Here is a 24,188-nt window from a genome sequence, read left to right on the forward strand (position 1 = left end):
ATCTTCATTTTCCTTCATCAGTGTCTTACAGTTTTCTTAGTACAGGTTTTTTACCTCCTTTTTTTTTAACTTATTATTTTTTTGGGGGGGTTACACCAAGTTCAGTCATCTGTTTTTATACACATATCCCCGTATTCCTTCCCTCCCTTGACTCCCCCCCCACCCTCCCTCGAGTCCCCCCTATCCTCCCCCTCCCAGTCCTCTAAGGCATCTTCCATCTTCGAGTTGAACACCCTTTGTTATCCAACAACTTCCCACTGGCTATCTGTTTTACAGTTGGTAGTATATATATGTCTGTGCTACTATCTCACTTCGTCTCAGCTTCCCCTTCACCCCCTGCCCCCCCAAACCTCGAGTTCTCCAGTCTATTCTCTGCATCTGCGTCCTTGTTCTTGTCACTGAGTTCATCAGTACCATTTTTAGATTTGGTATATGTGAGTTAGCATACAATATTTGTCTTTCTCTTTCTGACTTACTTCACTCTGTATGACAGACTCTAGGTCTATCCACTTCATAACATATAGCTCCATCTCATCTCTTTTTATAGCTGAGTAATATTCCATTGTATGTATATGCCACATCTTCTTTATCCATTCATCTGTTGATGGGCATTTCGGTTGCTTCCATGTCCTGGCTATTGTAAATAGTGCTGCAATAAACATTATGGTACATGTTTCTTTTGAGATTATGGTTTTCTTTGGGTATATGCCCAGTAGTGATATTACTGGATCATATGGTAGTTCTATTTGTAGTTTTTTAAGGAATCTCCAAATAGTTTTCCATAGTAGCTGTACCAACTTACATTCACACCAACAGTGCAGGAGAGTTCCCTTTTCTCCACACCCTCTCCAGCATTTGTTGTTTCCAGGTTTTGTGATGATGGCCATTCTGATTGATGTGAGGTGATACCTCATTGTGGCTTTGACTTGCATTTCTCTGATGGTTAGTGACGTTGAGCATCTTTTCATGTGTTTGTTGGCCATCTGTATGTCTTTTTTGGAGAACTATTTAGGTCTTCCGCCCATTTGAGGATTCGGTTATTTGCTTTTTTGGTATTAAGCTTCATGAGCTGCTTGTATATTTTGGAGGTTAATCCTTTGTCCGTTGTTTCGTTGGAAACTATTTTTTCCCATTCTGATGGTTGCCTTTTAGTCTTGTTTATGGTTTCTTTTGCTGTGCAAAAGCTTTTAAGTTTCATGAGGTCCCATTTGTTTATTCTTGATTTTATTTCCATGATTCTAGGAGGTGGGTCAAAAAGGATCTTGCTTTGATGGATGTCATAGAGTGTTCTGCCTATGTTTTCCTCTAGGAGTTTGATAGTGTCTGGCCTTAAATGTAGGTCTTTAATCCATTTTTGAGTTTATTTTTGTGGATGGTGTTAGGAAATGTTCTAATTTCATTCTTTTACATGTTGCTGTCCAATTCTCCCAGCATCACTTATTGAAGAGGCTGTCTTTTTTCCATTGTATACTCGTGCCTCCTTTGTCAAAGATAAGGTGCCCATATGTGTTTGGGCTTACTTCTGAGTTCTCTATTTTATTCCATTGATCTTCCTTTCTATTTTTGTGCCAGTACCATACTGTCTTGATCACTATGGCCTTGTAGTATAGTTTGAAGTCAGGAAGCCTGATTCCACCAACTCCATTTTTCCTTCTCAAGATTGCTTTGGCTATTTGGGGTCTTTTGCGTTTCCATACAAATCGTAAGATCTCTTGCTCTAGTTCTGTGAAAAATGCCATTGGTAATTTGATGGGGATTGCATTGAATCTGTAAATTGCTTTGGGTAGTACAGTCATTTTCACGATGTTGATTCTTCCAATCCAGGAACATGGTATGTCCCTCGATCTCTTTGTGTCGTCTTTGATTTCTTTCATCAGTGTCTTAAAGTTTTCTGCATACAGATCTTTTGCCTCCTTAGGCAGGTTTATTCCTAGGTATTTTCTTCTTTTTGTTGCAATGGTGAATGGGAGAGTTTCCTTAATTTCCCTCTCTGCTCTTCTGTTGTTAGTGTATAGGAATGCAAGAGATTTCTGTGCATTAATTTTGTATTTTACTAAACTCATTAATTAGTGCTAGCAGTTTTCTGGTAGAGTCTTTAAGGTTTTCTATATATAATATCATGTCATCTGCAAAGAGTGACAATTTTACTTCTTCTTTTCCAGTTTGTATTCCTTTAATTTCTTTTTCTTCTCTGATTGCTGTGGCTAAAACTTCCAAAATTATGTTGCATAATAATGGTGAGAGTGGACACCCTTGTCTTGTTCCTGTTCTTAGAGGGAATTCTTCCAGTTTTTCCCCATTGAGAACGATGTTGGTTTTTGGTTTCTCATGTATGGCTTTTATTATGTTGAGGCAATTTCCTTCTATGCCCATTTTCTGGAGAGCTTTTCTCATAAATGGATGTTGAATTTTGTCAAAAGCTTTTTCTGCATCTATTGAGATGATCATATGGTTTTTATCCTTCAATTTGTTGATATGATGTATCATGTTGATTGATTTGCATATATTGAAGAATCCTTGCATCCCAGGGATAAACCCCACTTGATCATGGTGTATGATTTTTTTAATGTGCTGTTGGAGTCTGTTAGCTAGTATTTTGTTGAGGATTTTTGCATCTATATTCATCAGTGATATTGGTCTGTAATTTTCTTTTTTTGTGACATCTTTGCCTGGTTTTGGTATCAGGGTGATGGTAGCCTCGTAGAATGAGTTTGGGAGTGTTCCGCCTTCTGCAATATTTTAAGAGTTTGAGAAGGACAGGTGTTAGCTCTTCTGTAAATGTTTGATAGAATTCGCCTGTGAATCCATCTGGTCCTGGGCTTTTGTGTGTTGGGAGATTTTTAATCACAGCCTCAATTTCCGTACTTGTGATTGGTCTGTTAATAATTTCTGTTTCTTCCTGGTTCAGTCTTGGAAGATTGTATTTTTCTTAGAATTTATCCATTTCTTCTAGGTTATCCAGTTGATTGGCATATAGTTGCTTGTATTAGTCTCTCATGATGTTTTGTATTTCTGAGGTGTCCGTTGTTACTTCTCCTTTTTCATTTCTAATTCTGTTGATTTGCATCTTCTCCCTTTTTTTCTTGATGAGTCTGGCTAATGGTTTATCAATTTTGTTAATCTTCTCAAAGAACCAGCTTTTAGTTTTATTTATTTTTGCTATGGTTTCCTTCCTTTCTTTTTCATTTATTTCGGCTCTGATCTTTATGATTTCTTTCCTTCTGCTCACTTTGGGGTTTCTTTGTTCTTTTTCTAATTGTTTTAGGTGTAAGGTTAGGTTGTTTATTTGGTATTTTTCTTGCTTCTTAAGGTAGGACTGTATTGCTATAAACTTCCCTCTTAGAACTGCTTTTGCTGCATCCCATAGGTTTTGGGTTGTTGTGTTTTCGTTGTCATTTGTTTCTAGATATTTTTTGATATCCTCTTTGATTTCTTTAGTGATTCCTTGGTTGTTTAAGAGTGAATTGTTTAGCCTCCATGTGTTTGTATTTTTTGCAGTTTTTTTCCTGTAATTGATATCTAGTCTCATGGTGTTGTGGTCTGAGAAGATGCTTGATATGATTTCAATTTTCTTGAATTTGCTGAAGTTCGATTTGTGACCCAAGATGTGATCTATCCTGGAAAATGTTCCGTGTGCACTTGAGAAGAAAGTGTATTCTGTCGTTTTTGGATGGAATGTCCTATAAATATCAATTAAGTCGTAATGGTCTAATGTGCCATTTAAAGCTTGTGTGTCTTTATTTGTTTTCTGTTTGGATGATCTGTCCATTAGTGTAAGTGGGGTGTTCAAGTCTCCCACTATTATTGTGTTCCTGTCAATGTCCCCTTTTATAGCTGTTAGCATTTGCCTTATGTATTGAGGTGCTCCTATATTGGGAGCATAGATATTTACCATTGTGATATGTTCTTCTTGGATGGATCCCTTGATCATTATGGAGTGTCCTTCCTTGTCTCTTGTAATCGTCTTTACTTTAAGGTCTAATTTGTCTGATATGAGTATTGCTACTCCAGCTTTCTTTTGACTTCCATTTGCATGGAATATCTCTTTCCATCCCTTTACTTTCGGTTTATATGTATCCCTTGGTCTGAAGTGGGTTTCTTGTAGGCAGCATATAGAAGGGTCTTGTTTTTGTATCCATTCAGCCAGTCTGTGTCTTTTGGTTGGAGCATTTAATGCATTTACATTTAAGGTGATTATTGACATGTGTGTTCCTATTCCCGTTTTCTTAATTGTTTTGGGTTTGTATTTGTAGGTGTTTTCCTTTTCTTGTGTTTCCTACTTAGAGAAGGTCCTTTAGCACTTGTTGTAAGGCTGGTTTGGTGGTGCTGAATTCTCTTGACTTTTGCTTGTCTGGAAAGCTTTGGATTTCTCCCTCAAATCTGAATGAGATTCTTGCTGGGTAGAGTATTCTTGGCTGTAGGTTTCTCTCTTTCAGGACTTTCAGGATATCCTGCCATTCCCTTCTGGCCTGCAGAGTTTCTGTAGAAAGGTCAGCTGTCATCCTGATGGGTTTTCCCTTATATGTTATTTGTTGCTTTTCTCTTGCTGCTTTTAATATTTTTTCTTTGTGTTTAATTGATGTTAGTTTGATTAATATGTGTCTTGGTGTATTTCTCTTTGGGTTTATTCTGTATGGGACTCTCTGTGCTTCTTGGACTTGGTGAATTATTTCCTTTCCCATGTTGGGGAAGTTTTCCACTATAACCTCTTCAAATATTTTCTCAGACCCTTTCTTGTTTTCTTCTTCTTCTGGGATGCCTATAATTCGAATGTTGGTACACTTCATGTTATCACTGAGGTCTCTGAGACTGTCTTCTATTCTTTTTATTCTTTTTCCTTTTTCCTGCTCTGTGACAGTTATTTCCCCCATTCTATCTTCCAACTCACTTATTCGTTCTTCTGCCTCAGTCATTCTGCTGGTTATAGCATCTAAAGTATTTTTAATTTCAGTTATTTTGTTATCCATTGCTGTTTGTTTTTCTGAGTTCTTATGAACTGTTTCTTGTACTTTCTCTATTTTGTTATCGAGATTTTGTATCATTTTTACTATCATTACTCTGAATTCTTTTTCAGGCATTTTTCCTATTTCCTCCTCATTTATTTTGTCTTGTGGGGTTTTTTTCCTGCTCCTTTGCCTGCATGGTGTTTCTTTGTTTCCTCACGGTTGTCCAAACTTTTGGGGTTGCTTGTCCTAGCGATAGAGGTGTTTATAGAAGACTGTCCAAGCCTCAGACTAATGTCCAAGTGTTGGCTTAAACAAATATTAAGTCTAGGAAACACATACATGTATAAGACACATAATTACTGAATCCATTAGGACATAAGGCTTTAGAAAGACCTGACAGAACCCCAGTGTGCTATCAGATATTCAAAGAAAAACCCAACAGAAATTCACAACTGAAACAGAACAAATCAGAGACAAAAGCAAAAGCAAGCTAACAAACAAATAACAGCTTACACATGCAAACACTAATCCAGGGAGATTTTGTAAGCTAGAATCTAATATAGAAAAGAGCTAGAGTACCACCGGACAGAATGGAGATTCTCAGATTGAAATTTGACAGTTATACTAAGAACTAAGATAAAGACAAAAACCTAATATTAAATACCAAGGCGGTGCATCATCTGGAGAGTAGAGCAAGGAGTCTGAGCAGTTTGTTAGTGTTGCTTATAAGTATGTTAAGATAAAATAAACTTAAAATTACTGGAAGAAAGGGGAACAGAAGAGCGTAGTGTGATTGGAAATATGCAAATAAAAAGAAAGGAATAGAAATGTATGAAAGATAGCGATGAAAGGAAAGTATGAGAGATATATTGTCCGTGCTACCAAAAAACTTAGCTAGAAATAGAAGTATATAAAAAGGAAAAAAAATAAAAAAGAATAAAAAATAGCATTAAAAAATTAGGTTATAAAACTTGTAGATCCCTTAGGACTAAGATCGTAATTAATAATGGAAAAAAAAGAAAAAAAAAAGAAAAAGTAATCCAGAACTGATCCCTGAATGGACCAGTTCAAAAGGATTGATACTAATATTTCTGTTTCCTTAGAGTCTCGGCTGTAAGTGTCCTTCTACTCGCCTTGAGTTTTTTTGCATTATTCTGTGACCAGCAGAGCTTCCTTTATTTTTCATCTGTAAACGTTGGTGTGTGGGGAGGGAGAGGGTACAATAGTGGCTCCTTTCCCTGGGAGTGAGTGAGCAGTGGCGCACTGTTGTTTCAGTCGGGCTTGGCGGTGCCTGTCGCAGAGGGACGCTGGTGGCTCAGGTGTAAACAGAAAGTCTCAGAGTTGGGCCTCTCTCGGGTTTTGTTTTTTTTGTTTTTTCTCTGCAGCCTCCCTGCTGCCAGTGTTCCAAGGGGTTTTAATCCAGCCCTGCCTGATTGCCTGAGGGTACTTGTTATCCCTGAGAACATTAGGTAGCCCACAGGGCATCTCTCCACTGCCTGTTGCAGGTGCGGAAAGAGAGAAAGAGGCTATGCCCATGGCTCCTTCCCCCGCCCGTGAGCCTGCAGCCTCCAGCCGCCATTATGGCTGGGCAGCTCTCAGGGGCTGGCACTCCTCGCTGCCGACCTCTTCCCTCCTGTCCTCTCAGTCCATCACCTTACTGGCAACAATTTTCTTCACCCTGAACCAGCTCTCCGGTTCCCACATTCCTGGACTCTCTGTTCAGCTGTGAATCGAGGTCTTGGTCCGGACCCTCTGTGTGTTTCTCACTCCTTCCCGTCTGCCACAGCTCTGCCGCTTCACCCTCTTTGAGCCATCGTAGATGCCTCCCTACTGGTTATGTCGGGATCCTTGAGGTCCTTTCTCGTGTCTGAGGCCGTCTGCTGGTGTTCAGCTGGTTCTCTGTGGGAATTATTGTGTCCTTCAGTGCATTCCCAATGCATCTGTGGAGAGTGATGCATTCCACGTCCCTCTACTTCACCACCATCTTTTTTTTGTCTTTTTACCTCCTTAATGAGATTTATTCCTAGGTGTTTTATTGTTTGTGACATGATGGTAAATGGGATTGTTTTATCAGAAATCTTCCTTTCTGAGAGTTCCTTGTTGTTTTACACAAATGCAGTAGATTACTGTGTGTTGATTTTGTATCCAGCATCTTTATCAAATTAATGACCTCTAGTAGTTTTTTGGTGTCATCTTTAGGGTTTTTTATGTAGGGATGATCCTTATTAAGTCAATGCTTGGAAATAGTTGCATGCAAATTGTGTGATAGAGATAATGGGACACAGTAATGAAAAAAAAAGTAATGTGAAGATTTGCACATTGAACTGAGCTTGTTTATTTTAACAGCTAGTTCCTCTCTAAAGTGATGTTGGAATTTTTATACCTTTTGATAGATCCTAGTACAGGTGACATTGTTCATAACACATTTTCAGTTGAAGACAGTCTGAGTTTTTCTACCAACAGCAGTAGTTTCTTCAAACTTCTCTTCCAGGTTTCAAGAGAACTGTGTTTTCAAGGGGCTCTCAGTTTTTTTGGTGAGAGATTTGCTTTCAGAAGTGATGACACAACTTGGCTTGGTCATTGCATCCATTTTTCGTGGTGCTGATCCCACTCCTGTTGCCTTCATGTATTCTCTGAAGTCTTTACCCTTGCTTCATATGTACATCAGAGCTATTTTTCCTACTAGCTTCTGAATGGTAGCCATGGTTGGCCTTGGGAACAGTGCCTTGTGTTGGAAGCAGGGCACTTGGTCCTGGGGTGGGTGCTTTGCCTAACCCCTTCTAAACTCTGGCCCCCATTCTCCTGAGCCAGGAGGTGCAAACTAGCTCCACTCAGACTCCTCAGGTACTTCCTGCAAGTTGCTTTATTATTAAAATAATATGCTAGTTAAAATTAATTACATTTCCTTTAGACTTTATGAGAATATTGTAGCTAAAGCTTCAGTTCCTTTTGAACTATTTTTTTGATGTATCTATATTGATATATATGGCTCTAGTTGATTCGTTTAACTGATATTTAATAATCCATCATGTGAATGTATAGTCTGTCCTGTTTTTTTATGGATAATTAGGTTATTCCCAAATTTTCTTTAATACAAATAGTACTGCAGTTTGTACGTCTTCATTCATAGCTTTAGTGGCCACACACAGCACCAGCTTTCTTTTAATATTTGCCTGATAAATCAAATATTTTTTAAAAAATTTGCTATTTTAACCATTTTTAAGTGTACAATTCAGTGGCATTAAGTACATTGGAAGTCTTTTGTAACCATTCTCACTCTCCATTTCCAGATCTTTTTGATCATCTCCAAACCAGAAATTCTGTACCCATTAAATAATAACTGCATTCCCTCCCCCTCCTCCAGCCCTCTATTCCACTTTTTGTCTCTGTGAATTTGTCTGTTCTAGATAGAATGTTTCTTCTTTGGTTATGCCTGGCTTATTTTAGTATAATGTTTTCAAAGTTCGTCTGTGGTGTAGCATGTATCAGAATTTCATTCCTTTTTAGGGAATATCATTCCTTTTATACCATGTGTATGTTACATTTTACTTATGCATTCATTTGTTGTTGATGGACATATTGGTTATTTTCACCTTTTTGGCTCTTGTGAATAATGCTGGTATGAACATTGATGTATGTGTATCTGTTTGAGTCCCAGCTTTTATTTCTTTGGTATGTACTTAGAAGTAGAATTACTGGATCGTATGGCCGTTCTATGTTTATCTTTTTGAGGTACTGCTTTACTGTTTTTCCACAGTGGGTATACCATTTGATATTCCTAACAGCATCATACTTAGGGTCCCTGTTGCTCCACATCTTTACCAATACTTGCTATTTTCTTTACTTTTTTGGGGGGAGTGGTGGATAATAGTCTCTTGCTGGGTGTGAAGTGTTATGTCATTATGGTTTTGACTTGTATTTTCCTAATGGCTGGTGACATAGAGCATCCTTTTGTGTGTTTATTGGATATTTGTATGTCTTCTTTGGAGAAATGTCCATCCAAGTCCTTTGTCCTTTAACATTTTTTTTCTGCATATTTTATTTTATTTTATTTTTTTAAGTATAGTTGATTTACAAAATTGTGTTACTTTCCGGTGTACAGATGCTTCAGTAATACATACATATATATGTATGTATGTATGTGTGTACATATGTGTGTGTGTATATATATAGGGTTGGCCAAAAACTGCCTTTAATGTTTAAGTAAAAATAAAAGACACATTTTTCATTTTCACCAAGAACTTTAGTGAACAATGTAGTCACCGTTTTGTTCGTCTACCTTCTGCCATTTTCCAGGCAACTTCATAATTCCATCTTCCCCAAAATTTTTATCTTTTTGAGCAAAGAACTGTTCCAGGTGCCTTTTACAGCCTTCCAGGGAATTGAGTTTTTTTCCACTAGGAGAATTTTGTGAAGACCGAAATAAATGGAAATTTGAAGGTACAATGCCTGGTGAATATGCTGGATGAATCAGAACTTCCCAACCAATCTGTAGCAGTTTTTGCCTGGTCATCAAAGAAACATGTGGTCTTGTGGTATCCTGATGGAAGATTATGTGTTTTCTGTTAGTCGACTAATTCTGGACGCTTTTCGTCGAGTGCTGCTTTCAGTTGGTCTGATTGGGAGCAGTACTTTTTGGAATTAATCATTTGGTTTTCTGGAAGGAGTTTGTAATAGAGGTCTCCCTTCCAGTCCCACCATATACACAGCATCACCTTCTCTGGATGAAGACTGGCCTTTGGTGTGGTTGGTGCTGGTTCATTTCACTTGTCCCACAATCTCTTCAGTTCCACGTTATTATACAGTATCCGCTTTTTATTGCCCGTCACAATATGTTTTAAAAAGAGAACGTTTTCATTACATTTAAGTAGAGAATCACATGCAGAAATACGGTCAAGAAAGTTTTCTTTGCTTAACTCATGTGGAACCCAAACATCAAAGCAATTAACATAACCAAGCTGGAGCAAAGCATTTGCAGTGCTTGATTTGGATATTTTGAGTATGTTGGCTATCTCCCGCGTGGTATGATGTTGATTGTTCTCAATTAATGTCTTGATTTGATCGCTATCAACTACAGCTGATCTACCCGACCGTGGACCATTGTCCAGTGAGAATTCTCTAGCTCGAAACTTCGCAAACCACTTTTGACATGTTTGATCAGTCACAGCACCTTCTCCATACACTGAACGTGTCTTTTTTTGCGTTCCAGTTGCATTTTTACCTTTCTTGAAATAATAAAGCATATTATGTCAAAAATGTTGCTTTTTTCTTCCATCTTCACTATTAAAATGGCTACACAGAAATTCACCAATTTGGATAAGTGTTTTTAAATGCACTTTGATATGACAACTGTCACAGTACAGCCTAACAGAATTGTTTTGAATGAAGTTTAAGACAACTAAGTGCTACTAGAGCCATCTTACGCAGAATGAACGAACTCTTTGGCCAACCCAATATATATACATATACATATATATATTATTTTTCAGATTCTTTTTCATTATAGATTAGTACAAAATATTGAATATAGTTTCCTGTGCTATACAGTAAATCCTTGTTGTTTGTTTTGTATATAGTGGCATGTATTTCATAATCCCATACTCCTAATTTATCCTTCCCTCTTACCCTTTGGTAATCTTAAATTTGTTTTCTGTCTGTGAGTTTGTTTCTATTTTGTGTTTAGATGCATTTGTATTATTCTTTAGATTCCACACAAAAGTAATATTATATAATATTTGCTTTTCTCTGTCTGACTTACTTCACTCAGTATAATCTCTACCTCCACCCGTGTTCCTGCAAATGGTATTATTTCATTCTTTTTTATGGCTGAGAAATATTCCATTGTGTATATACACTACATCTTCTTTATCCATTCATCTATTGATGGACAGTTGCATTGCTTCCACGTCTTGGCTATTGTAAATTGTCCTGCTGTGAACATTGTAGTACATGCATCTTTGCAAATTAGAGTTTTTGTCTTTTCCAGATATACACCCAGGAATGGGATTGCTGGACTGTATGGTAACTGTAGTTTTAGTTTTTGAAGGAAGCTTGATACTGTTTTCTTTAGTGGCTGCACCAGGTTACATTCCCACCATCAGTATTGGAAGGTTCCTTTTTCTCCACACCCTCTCCAGCATTTATTATTTGTAGACTTTTTGCTGATGGCCATTCTGACTGGTGTGAGGTGATACCTCTTTGTAGTTTTGGTTTCCCTTTCTCTAATAATTAGCGATGTTGAGCATCTTTTCATGTGCCTGTTGTCCACTTCTTTTTTGGGGAAATAACTGTTTAGGTCTTCAGCTCATTTTTTGATTGTTTTTTTGGGGGGGCTTTTTTTTTTTTTTTTGGCACACGGGCTTAGTTGCTCCGCGGCATGTGGGATCTTCCTAGAGCAGGGATCGAACCCGTGACCTCTGCATTGGCAGGCGGATTCTTAACCACTGCGCCACCTAGGAAGCCCTGGGGGGGCTTTTGATATTGAGTTGTATGAGCTGTTTGTATGTTTTGGACATTAAGCCTTAGTTGGTCTCATCATGTGCAAATACTTTTTCTCAATCCATAGGTTGTCTTTTTGTTTTGTTCATGGTTTGCTATGTTGTATAAAAGGTTTTAAGTTTGATTAGGTCCCACTTATTGATTTTTGTTTTTATTTCTATTGCCTTGGCAGACTGACCTAAGAAAACATTGGTATGATTTATGTCAGAGAATGTTTTGCCTATGTTTTCTTCTAGGAATTTTGTGGTGTCATGTCTTATGTTTAAGTCTTTAAACCATTTTACATTTATTTTTGTATATGGTATGAGGGAGTGCTGTAACTTCATTGATTCATATGAGCTTGTCTAGCTTTTTCATCACCACTTGTTGAAGAGACTGTGTTTTCTCCATTGTATATTCTTGCCTCTTTTGTCGAAGATTAATTGACCATAGGTGTGTGGGTTTATTTCTGGGCTCTCTATTGTGTTCCATTGATCTATATGTCTTTTTTGTGTCAATACCACATTGTTTTTATTACTGTAGCTTTATAATATTGTCTTAAATCTGGGAGGGTTATGCCTCCAGCTTTGTTCTTTTCCCTCAGGATTGCTTTGGCAATTCTGAGTCTTTTGCAGTTCAATATTACTTTTAAAGATTATGTATTCTAGTCCTGTGAAAAATGTCATGGGTAATTTGATAGGGATCGTATTAAATCTGTAGCTTGCTCTGCATAGTATGGCCATTTTACCAGTATTTATTCTTCCAATCCAAGAGCATGGGATATCTTTCCATTTCTTTCAGTCATCTTCAGTTTCCTTTTTTCAGTGTTTTCTAGTTCTGAGAATATAGATCTTTTACTTTCTAGGTTTTTTCCTAGATATTTATTTTTTGTATGCTAGTATATCATTTATTTATTAAAATTACATTTATGTCCATTTTAATTTATTTTTTTGGCCACACTGTGTGGTTTGCAGGATCTTAGTTTCCAGAACAGGGATTGAACTCAGGCCCACGACAGTGAAACTGCCAAGTCCTAACCATTGGACAGCTTGGGAACTCCTTGGATGCTATTTTAAATAGAATTTTTTTTACTTTCTTTTTCTGATATTTCATTGTTAGTGTAAAGAAATGCAACATACTTTTTTTTCTTTTTAAAAAATATTTATTTATTTGGCTGCGTTGGATCTTGTGGCACACAGGATCTTCATTGTAGCATGTGGAATCTTTTAGTTGCAGAATGTGGGATCTAGTTCCCTTTTCAGGGACTGAACCAGGGCCCCCTGAATTGAGAGAATAGAGTCTTAGCTACTGGAGCACCAGGGAAGACCCCAGAAGTGCAGCAGATATCTGTATATTAATCTTGTATCCTTCTACATTGCTCAATTCATTAGTTCTAACAGTTTTTGTGTGGCGTCTTTAGGAATTTCTATATAGAGTGTTATGTCATCTGCATGTAATCACAATTTTACCTCTTTCTTTCCAACTTGGATACCTTTCATTTTTCATGTCTGACTGCTGTGCCTCTGCCCTTTTTTGAATTTGGTTGCTTGGGTTTTTGTATTTGTGTTGTAGGATTTCTTTACATTTTCTTATCAATACCATTTCAGATATAAGGTTTAGAAATATTTTCTCCCATTTTGTGCATTGTCTTTTTATTCTCTTGATAATGACCTTTGATGCACAAAAGTTTTTCATTTTGATGAAATACAGTTTTGTTTGTTTGTTTTGCCTGGGCTTTTGGTATCATATTCAAGAAAGCATCACCAAATCCAACGTCATGAAGATTCCCCCTCTATTTTCTTTAAAGAGTTTCATAGTTTTAGCTACTATTTTCAGGTCTTTGATGCATCTTGAGTTAATTTTTGTATATGGTGTTAAGCAGGGGTCCACTTTTTTCTTTTGCATGTGGATATCGAGTTTTCTCAGCACCACATGTTGAAAAGACTATCCTTTTCCAGTTGAATATTGTTGACCCTCTTCTTGAAAATTAATTGACCACATATATGCAAGGCTTTATTTCTGGGTTCTGTATTCCATTGTTCTATATGATTGTCCTTATGCTAGTACTACACTGTTTTGATTGTTTTAGCTCTACAGTTAGTGTTTACTTCTAAATTTAAGTGTAGTTAATTTACTGTATTATGTTAGTTTCGGGTTTATATAGCAAAGTAATTCAGTTATATATATATATTATATATATATATATATATAAAATATATATATATGTATTGTGATGGGAGGGTGTGGTGCCTGCTTTCTGGTGTGTGGATCTGAGTCTTTTCCCTCTGATGAGCAGGGCTGTGTCAGGTGATGTGTATTAGGGTATCTGTGAGCTTAACATGGCCTTAGGTAGTCTGTGTACTGATGGGCGGGTTTGTGTTCCTGTCTTGTTTGTAGTTTGCTGTGAAGTATCCAGCACTGGCAGTTGCAGGCAGTCGGGCGAAGCCAAGTCTTAGACTCTAATAGAGGTTTCTGTGAGAATTCTCTGTGGTTAATCTTCCCTGTGGCTGAGGACTCTCTAGTGGTGTAGTGTCCTGGACTTGGTGCTCCCTCCCCAGAACCTCCGACTTGCCTCTAGTTGAGGACTCCAGACTCCAGAGGTTGCTCGTCCCGGCAATAAAGGGGATTAAAAAAAGACTATCCATGCCCCAGAGTAATGGCCACAGGTTAAGTCAAACAAAGAATTACTGAATCAAGGAAACACGTACACACACAGGAAACAGAAAAACAGAACCCAATAGAAGATAAAGTACTAGAACAGCCTAACAGAAGAACCCCACAGCACAATCAGACAATTTAAGAGAAAACCAACAATAATTGAAAACAAAAATGAAAAAAATCAGGGACACTGTGAAAACGAGGACCAAATATAACAGGGACCAAATAGAGATAAGGAACAAATATAACAAAGAGCAAGAGAACAACCACATAGAGTGAAGATCCCCAAAATGAAATAAAACAGTTATAATTAGAAGTAAGATAAAGACAAAACCTAATAACAAAAACTATAGCAGTGTGTCATCTGAAGAATAAAGCAAGGACATAGAGCAGACCAATAATATTGAGTAAAAGTATAATATGGTAATATAAAAAGGGATAGAACACAGAGCAACAGAAGAGCATAGTATGACTGGAAATGTAAAAAGAAAAAGAAGAAAAATAAAATAGAAATGTATTAAAGATAAAGAAGAAACGAAGATAGGGGAGATAAACTCAGCACTACGGAAAAGCTAGCTAGAAAGAGAAATATTTAAAAAGGCTAAAAATGAAAATGAAAGTAAAAAAATAGAATTAAAAATATGTTATAAAAGGTGAAGATCCCTTAGGACTAAGATGGTAAAGGAAAAAAATAAGCTAGAACTGACCATGGAATGGATCAGATCAATAGAATTAATAATAATAATCTTATTTCCTTGGTGGTCTCAACTGTAAGTGTCCTTGTACATGCCTTGAACCTGAGGCCAGCTTTGCCTCCCCAAGAGGCCCTCTTCTGCCTCTGGGTTGTGCTCTGGACCTGCTGTGGGTCCTGTGGGCTCTGATCTGGCCCAATTCCTGTGTGTGCTTGCTCCCACAGTCCATACCTGCCAGAGCTCGACCTTTTCCATTTGTGGGAACATTCATTGTCTACTCAGATATTCCATATACATTGGGTCTACCTAGCTCTTCACGGGGATTTAGTCTGCAGCGTTTATATGTGATTGAAAGATTTTAGAACCTTTTCCTTATTCCCCCTGTCCCTGGTGTTCAGCTTTGGTTTTGTCCCTGCTTCTGTGTGTGATGTAACTGCCAGAATCTGGTTCTGAGGTTGCCTTGGAGTTGTTTGGTTCTACGTCAGTGAGGGTTTTCTTTATTGTTCATCTGCAGATGCAGGTGTGTGGGGAGAGAGAGGCTTTGATAGTGGCTTCTCTCCCTGCATGTGACTGAACAGTAGCACCCTGTTTGGATATTGGGAGCCCTAGGGGTGCCACTAAATGCACAGGGATGCTGGCGGGCATGGGTATAGGAAATCTGGCTAGTGTTGTTCTTTACTGGAGGCTGGCCCAAGGCGCCTGATGGGCTGTCCTTGGGGGCTTTTTGTATTACTCTGCAAGCAGCAGAGCTTTCTTTATTGTTCGTATGTAGGCGCCAGTGTGTGGGGAGAGAGAAGGTACAATAGTGGCACCTTCCCTTGTGTGTGAGCCAGCAGTAGCACCCTGCCTGTGTCATGGGAGCCCTGGCAGCCGTGGGTGTGGCACCAGTTGCAGAGGGAAGGTGGTGGGCTCAGGTGTAATAGGAATGTCTCCACAGATGTCTTTCTCTGTGAACTTCTTCTGGCTCTTGGCAGCAGGCACACCAGGCCAGCCTCCCCCAGGGGGCTTTTTCTATTTCTTTTCTTTTCTTTTAATAAATTTATTTTATTTATTTATTGGCTGAGTTGGGTCTTCGTTGCTGCACACGGGCTTTCTCTAGTTGCTGTGAGTGGGGGCTACTCTTCATTGTGGTGCGCAGGCTCCTCATTGTAGTGGCTTCTCTTGTTGTGGAGCATGGGCCCTAGGTGCGTGGGCTTTAATAGTTGCAGCACAGGGGCTCAGTAGTTGTGGCTCACGGGCTCTAGAGCACAGGCTCAATAGTTGTGGTGCACGGGCTTAGTTGCTCTGTGGCACGTGGAATATTCCCAGGGCAGGGCTCGAACCTGTGTCCCCTGCATCAGCAGGTGGATTCTTTACCACTGCACCACCTAGGAAGTCCTCTATTCCTTTTCGACTGTGACAGCCAAGCTGAGAGGGGGCTTCCCTTTGTTTGTCGCAGGCACTGAATGAGAGGCTACAACAGTGGCTGCTCCTCCCCTGCTTGTGAGGCAGCAGTAGTGCGTCACTTCCATGGCCACCCAGTTTTCCATGGTGGGCATTCTCCATTGCAAAGTTCTTCCCTTCTTTCCCCTCAGTCCGTTTCCCCACAGCCAACAATGTTTCTTACCCTGAACCAGTTCTCCGGTTCCCATGTTCCAGCTCCCAGACGCCCTGTACAGCTGTGAACCCACATTTCAGTCCAGGAATGCAGAGCTGTGGTTCAGAACCTCTGTGTGCTTCTCACTCTTTCCCATCTGCCACAGGTCAGCCACTTCACCCTTTTTGGACAGTCCCAAATGCCTCCCTTCTGACCCAGTCAAAGTCCCCATTGGATAGGGGGTTTCCCTGTCAGGTAAGGGGAGTTTCCCCGAATTTGGCAATCTCTCCTTTGTTTCACCTCCCCCCACCCCAGGGTGTAGGACCTGTCCCTTTCCTTTTTTTTCCTCCTCTTTCTCCTTTTATTTTATTCCCTCTCTGTCCTACCCACTTATGTTGGGATCTTTGCAGTCCTTTGTGGTGTTCAAGGTCCTCTGCTAGTGTTTAGCCAGATTTCTGTGGAAATTATTGCATCTTTGAATGTATTCCTGATGCATCTGTGGAGAGAGATGCACTCCACATCCTTCTACTCTGCTGCCATCTTTTTCCTCCCTGTCATATTTTAGGTTCCACATATAAGCGATATCATGTGATATTTGTCTTTCTCTTTCTGAGTTATTTCACTTAGTATGATCATCTGTGCTTGCATCCATGTTGCTACAAATGACATTATTTTGTTCTTTTTTATGCCTGAGTAGTATTTCATTATATATATGCACTGCATCTTCTTTTATCCATTCTTCTGTCAGTGGACATTTTAGGTTGTTTCCACCTTTTGGCTTTTGTGAATAGTCCTGCTGTGAACATCGGGGTGCATGTATCTTTTAGAATTATAGTTTTGCTGATATATGCCCAGGAGTAAGATTGCTGGATCATTTGGTAATTCTGTTTTAGTTTTCTGAGGAACGTCCATACTGTTTTCCACAGTGGGAACATTCCCAACTTGCATTCCCACCAACAGGGTAGGATGATTCCCTTTTTTCCACATGCTCTCCAGGATTTGTTATTTGTAGACTTTTTAATGATGGCCATTCTCACCGGTCTGAGGTGGGACCTCATTGTAATTTTGATTTGAATTTCTCTAGTAATTAGTGGTGTTGAGCATTTTTTCATGTGCCTGCTGGCCATCTGTATGTCTTATTTGGAGAAATGTTTATTTAGCTCTTCTGCTCATTTTTTGATTGGGTTGTTTGGGTTTTTGTTGTTGAGTTGTTGTATATCTTAAGTTCTTTAAAATCCATTTTAAAATCAAGTTTTTCATTTTGCTGTTTAATTGTAAGAATTCTTTTTATTCTTAAAAGAGTATATATTGTATAAAAGGATATTAATGGCTTTTCATATATATAATTTGAAAATAGTTGTCCACAGTTATGTGGGTTGTGTCTTTACTTTCTTGGTGGAATCTTTTGATACACGGAAGTTTTGAATTTTAGTGAAATCAGTTTTATCCTTCTTGCTTTTAAATTTAGGAAATCTTTTATTAGAAATGGGGTATATGTTTATTTTCTGCATTTCAAACTTTTAAGCTTTTATAACCCTGTTTGTTGCATTACAGATATACCAAATATATAACTTAATAGGATATGCTGTAGTAATTCAGTTACATAAATATTTCCATGAGAATCTGTGAGCTCTGCTAGGTCCTGTTCTATATTTTATTCATCTTAGTGTTTGTCATTTATACATTTATTCTGTTCTATGCAGAAAATAGAGTAATAAGCAAAAAAAAAAAAAACTACTGAAGGATTCCAGAGAGTAATTGCTCAGGAAATATATTTGATAAATTACTGGATTATTATTTTAAATCATGTAAAGCAGAATCTCATACTACCAGCAATTTCCTTGACTTTTACTTTTTTGGTTTATTTTTAAATTTATTTTATTCACATATAGTTAATTTACAACACTGTGTTAATTTCTTTTGTACAGCAAAGTGATTCAGTTATATATATATGCATTATTTTTCATATTTTCTATTATGATTATTACACTCTTTGAATTATACTTCTTTTAAAATTTTTATTTTATATTGGATTATGGTTGATTTACAGTGTTGTATTTTAGGTGTACAGCAAAGTGATTCAGTTATACATATATGCATATATATACATTCTTTTTCATTATGGTTTATTACAGTCCTTGAATTATACTTTGATTGTGGATAAGTGTACAGGTAGATTTTGTTAGTCATGCTTTCATATCCTTGGTGAAATAAAGAAAATTCATTTTGTTCTTTAATTTTTATTTTAAGTATGCATTATTTCAGGCCACTTACAACGTAGATATATTTTCAGTTTGTTAAACTTTATGTTTAATTTAATATATGACCTGGTAAGTTAGGAATTTCTTAAAATTTTTTTTAACAGTGAAAGCAAGTTGAATACATTGGTGCAGAAGCTTCATGACTTTCTGGCACACTCATCAGAAGAATCTGAAGAAACAAGTTCTCCTCCAAGACTTGTGATGAGCCAAAGCACAGGTAAATTGAAAAAGGATGGCAATATCTTCTAGACTATTTCCCATATATTTTTAAGGAGGTGCACCTATGCTCCTGTGTATCTAGTAGTTAGATAATATCTGATATTAGAGATTTTAATTCAGATAAGTAAAAAATGTAAGGTTTTATGGTTATAGGTGCTTAGAGAAGCCTACTCTTAAGGTTTTGTGTGTAATAGAAATGTTTTGTAGAGGTGGGTGATGAATGTTAACTGTTGAAAATAGGTAGTATTAGAAGGAGTGGGAATAGTACAGAAATATATTATCCTAGAAGTTATTCATGTCATATGAGTTACATTTTTATGTTGTTTGATAACTTCTCTGAGTAGATTTGGTACATATATGTTTTTAATAAAAAAAGTCTCTTCTCTACCTCCCTTTTTCACTTTTAAAAGTATCTTTTATTGTGTGATGATGACAATCATTTGTTTTGTGGTTTTTATGGGGAGCTATGTATATAAGAGGTGAATATGCACACACAACACCCACACACACGTACTTGCACACAAGTGCAATATGTACAAGAAGTATGATGAGTGGTAGATCACAGTGAAAAGTTCAACCATATGTGTAATTAGAGTCCCAGAAGGAGAAAACAGAGAGAATGGGTCAGAAGCTGAGTTTGACGAGATATTCACTGAGCATTTTCTAAAAGTGAAGAAAGACATCAAGCCGTAGATTGATGAGAAACACTGTGAACCCCAAGCAGGATAAATAGAAAACTGCAACTAAAAATATCATAATTAAATTCCTGAAGAACGAAAACAAAGAGAAAAATCTTAGGAGCAGCCAGAGGAAAAAAGTCATTGCTTTTCGCATGTTGAATGTTTCTGAACAACAGTAACACTGATAGCTCATTTGACAACAGGAATGTTAGAAGCTGGATGACAAAGAAATGATTTATTTAAAGTGCTAAGTGAAAATAATTGCCAGCTTAGAAGTCTACTGAGTGAAAACATCTTTCGAAAGTGAAGGTGGAATAAAGATAAAAAGTGGGAACTTGATGTCAGCGGACCTACACTAGAGGAAATACTAAAGGGTTTTCTTAAATCAGAAGGAAAATAATTTGAAATGGTGACGCCAAAATATATGAAATTATGAATAACAATGGGAGGGATAAATAGTTGGATAAAATGAAATATGTATTTTTATCTAAATCACAGTCCCTAGTCTTAATTCATAAATTGCACCAACAGTGTTTTCATAGGTAACCTTTCTCCCCCTAAATCTAGGATCCAGTTGAAGATTCCACATTGTATATGGTTATTTGGTCTTTAGCCTTTTCAAAACTGAAACAAGCTGGAACTGTGAAATTTTTCAAATGTACAGATATATTACTTTGTTGGTTGTCCCTCAATGTGGCTTTGTCTGATTAGTTATAATTAGCTTGAGGTTTTAAATTTTTGGCAGGATTGCCATGTAAGTGGCATTGTGTTCTTGTCCATGCATAATATCACAAGGCACGTGATGTAATTTCCCCCTTTATTCGTGATATTAACTTAGGTTATTTGGTTATGGTTGTTTTTCTAGATTAAGCTACTATAAAGTTATGATTTATTCCTATGTAACTAATAAGTAATTTGTTGAAGATTACTTTGAAAGTACTTAGGTATTCTTTTCATCATCAAAAATTAGCTTTTATGTTTTTTATTGCAAATTACCACAAACTTGGCAGCTTAAAACAACCCAAATTTATTATCTCACCATTCTGTTGATTTGGAGTCCAGTTTGGCTTTGCTGAGCTCTGCTCAGGGAATCACAAGGCCTAAGTCAAAGTGTCAGTAAGACTATATTCCTTTCTGGAGATATTCTGGAAAAATCCATTTCCATTCTCATTCAAGTTGTTGACATAATTCTGTTCATTGTGGTTGTAGGTATGAAGTCCCCATTTCTTGCTGAATATTGGTCAGGATCCTCTTAGTTCCTTATTTTCCTTTCACATGGCCCCCTCCATCTGCAAAGCCAGCAGTAGCACATTGTGTCTTACTCATGCTTTGAGTTTCTCTGACTTACCCTTTTGCTTGCTTCTTCTGCACCTTCTGCCATGAGCTGGAGTCATTTTTCTATATTAAAGGTATCATGTGGTTAGATTAGGCCCTCTCCTTCTCACCTCTCCCCAAGGAGCTCCCATTTTTAAGGTCAGCTGTGCCATTTTACATAGCAAAACCATGGGAGTGCTATTTCCTGACATTCACACGTTCTGATGATTAGGGGTCATGAAATCTTGGGGGCCATTCCTAGAAATTCTGCCTACAACACATCTATTCATGATTCTTGGCTCAATTATATGTTACTATGATTGGTTCAAAATGGTGATGTTCTAATCTATCATTCCTCCTATCTTTTAGTTGATATATTACTATAAGGGAGAAGTTTATATTTTTGTGCTCTCTGTTCATTGTTTATATTAGTATATCCTAATATTTTTTTCTTTTCCCATGAACATTTTCTTACTGTCATTATTTTAATATTCGAATTGTACCAGTATTGGCTAGTGGGAACCCCTTTTGTATGGTTCCTGTAGACCGTTTCACAGGTCTTCATCAACCTTGAGCACTTTCTTACTTTGTGCCCTCATAAGATGTTTGTTATTTACTTTGTACTGTCCCTTCCCCAGCCCTGGAATCAGTTATTTATGCAAGGAGTTCTGATTCCTTTTACTGGGATGTGATATTTAGAAAGCAATATCTGGGTGTATGATGTCCTCATTGCCACCAGGATGTCTTTGCTTCCAGGCCCTTTAGCACAGAAAGCCAGTATATGTGTTATATTTTCATGCATTTATATTGATACTTTTAATTTTAATTTGGACTACAGACATCATTCTAGTCTTCCTCTTTTCGTAATTTGACTTCTTACTGGAGCAGAAAGGTGACTCCCATTATCCTCAATTTATATACTCAGTTGATCTGTCTTCATTGTATCCATGTAGTTTCAAATTTGCAAACCAAACCATCACAGTAAAGAAACCTAACTAGTGTTAAATATTTGCTTAAAGTTCCTTTTGTCTTTTTAATGAAATTATATTGTCACAGTTCTATATTCAGTTGTTAGTTGGGGAGATCTGCTTCTGGTAATGGCAGAGTAGCTCTGTATGGATAAACAGATATTTCTTACAGATACCAATTATAAATTCAGGCCAAAATACTGAAAACAATAATGTGAAGGAACTGAACAGTGACACAAAGCAGACACGAACTGGAGTAGAGTCAACGCATGGAAGAAAGAAGCATTAATGGCTGAATTCCCAATTGTTAAGCCTTTTTTTTTTCCTTAGGAAAGGTGCCAGTTAGCTCCATCAGTGGAGGTTAAGACTTGGATAACTCTCTCCTTCTGGATATGCTTTGTGAGCTTGCAACCTCATTACTTCTGATAGCCTTCTTGTGACTAAGATTGAACTAGCATAAAACTCAGCATTTGGTGCAAGATGGTGGTGTAGGAAGACCCTGATCTCCCCTCTCCCCACACTGAATCTACGGCTATACAAAGAGCAATGCCTCTTGCAGAAAAACTGAGGCCTGATTAAATAGTTTCTGCACAACAAATGATACAAAGGCACATAGAGATTGGTAGGAGAAACAGAGACATAGTATTGATGGGAATCCCACTTCAGTGGGTTGTACATCAGTGGGGAGGGATACCACTAAGGGGCCTGTGTGCAGACTCGCCTGCCCTGGGGAACAGAGGAAAAATGGTGGTTTAAAGGGGACCTCGACTGTATGTGACAGAAATCTATTTACTAACCCTAGAGTGGCTGCTACATGGGCAGGAAATTGCTGGAACTCTCTCTGGTATTGAAAATGCTAGAGAGTACTATTTTTGGGGTTCCCCCTTCACCTTGATAGCATGAGTGGGAATGTAGTCCAGGTTCTCTAGCTGACCTGCCAAGGCTGCCTTAGGATACCCTTGGGGCACACAAGCTATAGTCGTCCTGCCAAGGCAGCCCAAGTGTACAGTGCCCCAGGACCCCCCGTGGCCCATGACTTATTAGGCTCCAGCTGGCCTACCAAAGCTGCCTGGCACATGCAGACTACAAAGGGGATGCTCTTAACTGAGGTTATGCCTTTAAGACCAGGAGAGGTACCTGTTTTGCCTGATGTATAGAAAGAAACACAAAGTCAAACAAAATGCGGACAGAGGAATATGTTCCAAGTGAAAGAACAAGAAAAAACTGCAGAAAAAAAATCTTAATGAAATGGAAATAAGTAATTTACCTGATAAAGAATTCAAAGAAATGGTCATAAAGAAGCTTACCAAACTAGGGAGAATGGAGGAACACGGCGAGAACTTCAACAAAGAGTTAGAAAATACAAGAAAGAACCAGTCAGAGTTGAAGAACACAATAAATGAAATGGAAAATATAATAGAGGAAATTAACAGCAGATTAGATTATACAGTAGAACACATCAGCGATCTGGAAGACAGAATAGTGGAAGTCACCTAAGCAGAATAGAAAAAAAGATGAATTTTTTTTTTACATTTTATTTATTTATTTATTTATTATTTAACTTTTTATTTGTTTATTTTTTACAATAAACTGCATATATTTAGAGTGTACAATTTGGTCTCCCAGTCTCCCAATTCATCCCCCCCAACCCTCCCCACTTTCCCCTTTGGTGTCCATATGTTTGTTCTCTGCATCTGTGTCTCTATTTCTGCCTTGCAAACCGGTTGATTTGTACCATTTTTCTATACTCCACATATATGTGTTAATGTACAACATTTGTTTTTCTCTTTCTGACTCACTTCACTCTGTATGACAGTCTCTAGGTCCATCCATGTCTCTAAAAATGTCCCAGTTTCATTCCTTTTTACAGCTGAGTAATATTCCATTGTATGTTTGTACCACATCGTCTTCATCCATTCATCTATTGATGGACATTTAGGTTGCTTCCATGTCCTGGCTATTGTAAATAGTGCTGCAGTGAACATTGGAGTGCATGTGTCTTTTTGAATTATGATGTTCTCTGGGTATATGCCCAGTAATGGGATTGCTGGGTCATATGGTAGTTCTATTTTTAGTTTTGCAAGGAACCTCCATACTGTTTTCCATAGTGGCTGTATCAATTTACATTCCCACCAACAGTGCAAGAGCATTCCCCTTTCTCCACACCCTCTCCAGCATTTACTGTTTCTAGATTTTCTGATGATGCCCATTCTAACCAGTGTGAGGTGATACCTCATTGTAGTTTTGATTTGCATTTCTCTAATAATTAGTGATGTTGAGCAGCTTTTCATGTGCTTCTTGGCCATCCGTATGTCTTCTTTGGAGAAATGCCTATTTAGGTCTTCTGCCCATTTTTTGATTGGGTTGCTTGTTTTTTTGATATTGAGCTGGATGAAC

General features: G+C 37.8%; 1 protein-coding gene across 6 annotated transcripts in view; it reads left to right on the forward strand.

Moving 5' to 3' along the window:
• Nucleotides 1-24,188, forward strand: part of ATRX (ATRX chromatin remodeler) — a 308,545-nt gene that overhangs the window by 55,398 nt on the left and 228,959 nt on the right. For all 6 annotated transcript variants that reach the window (XM_057719184.1, XM_057719187.1, XM_057719185.1 and 3 more), the window contains one exon: nt 18,715-18,827. In XM_057719184.1, the coding sequence (XP_057575167.1) occupies nt 18,715-18,827 (113 nt within the window). The remainder of the gene's footprint in view (nt 1-18,714; nt 18,828-24,188) is intronic.

This window comes from Hippopotamus amphibius, chromosome X (assembly GCF_030028045.1).
Source record: "Hippopotamus amphibius kiboko isolate mHipAmp2 chromosome X, mHipAmp2.hap2, whole genome shotgun sequence".
In the NCBI taxonomy this organism is placed as follows: Eukaryota; Metazoa; Chordata; class Mammalia; order Artiodactyla; family Hippopotamidae; genus Hippopotamus; species Hippopotamus amphibius.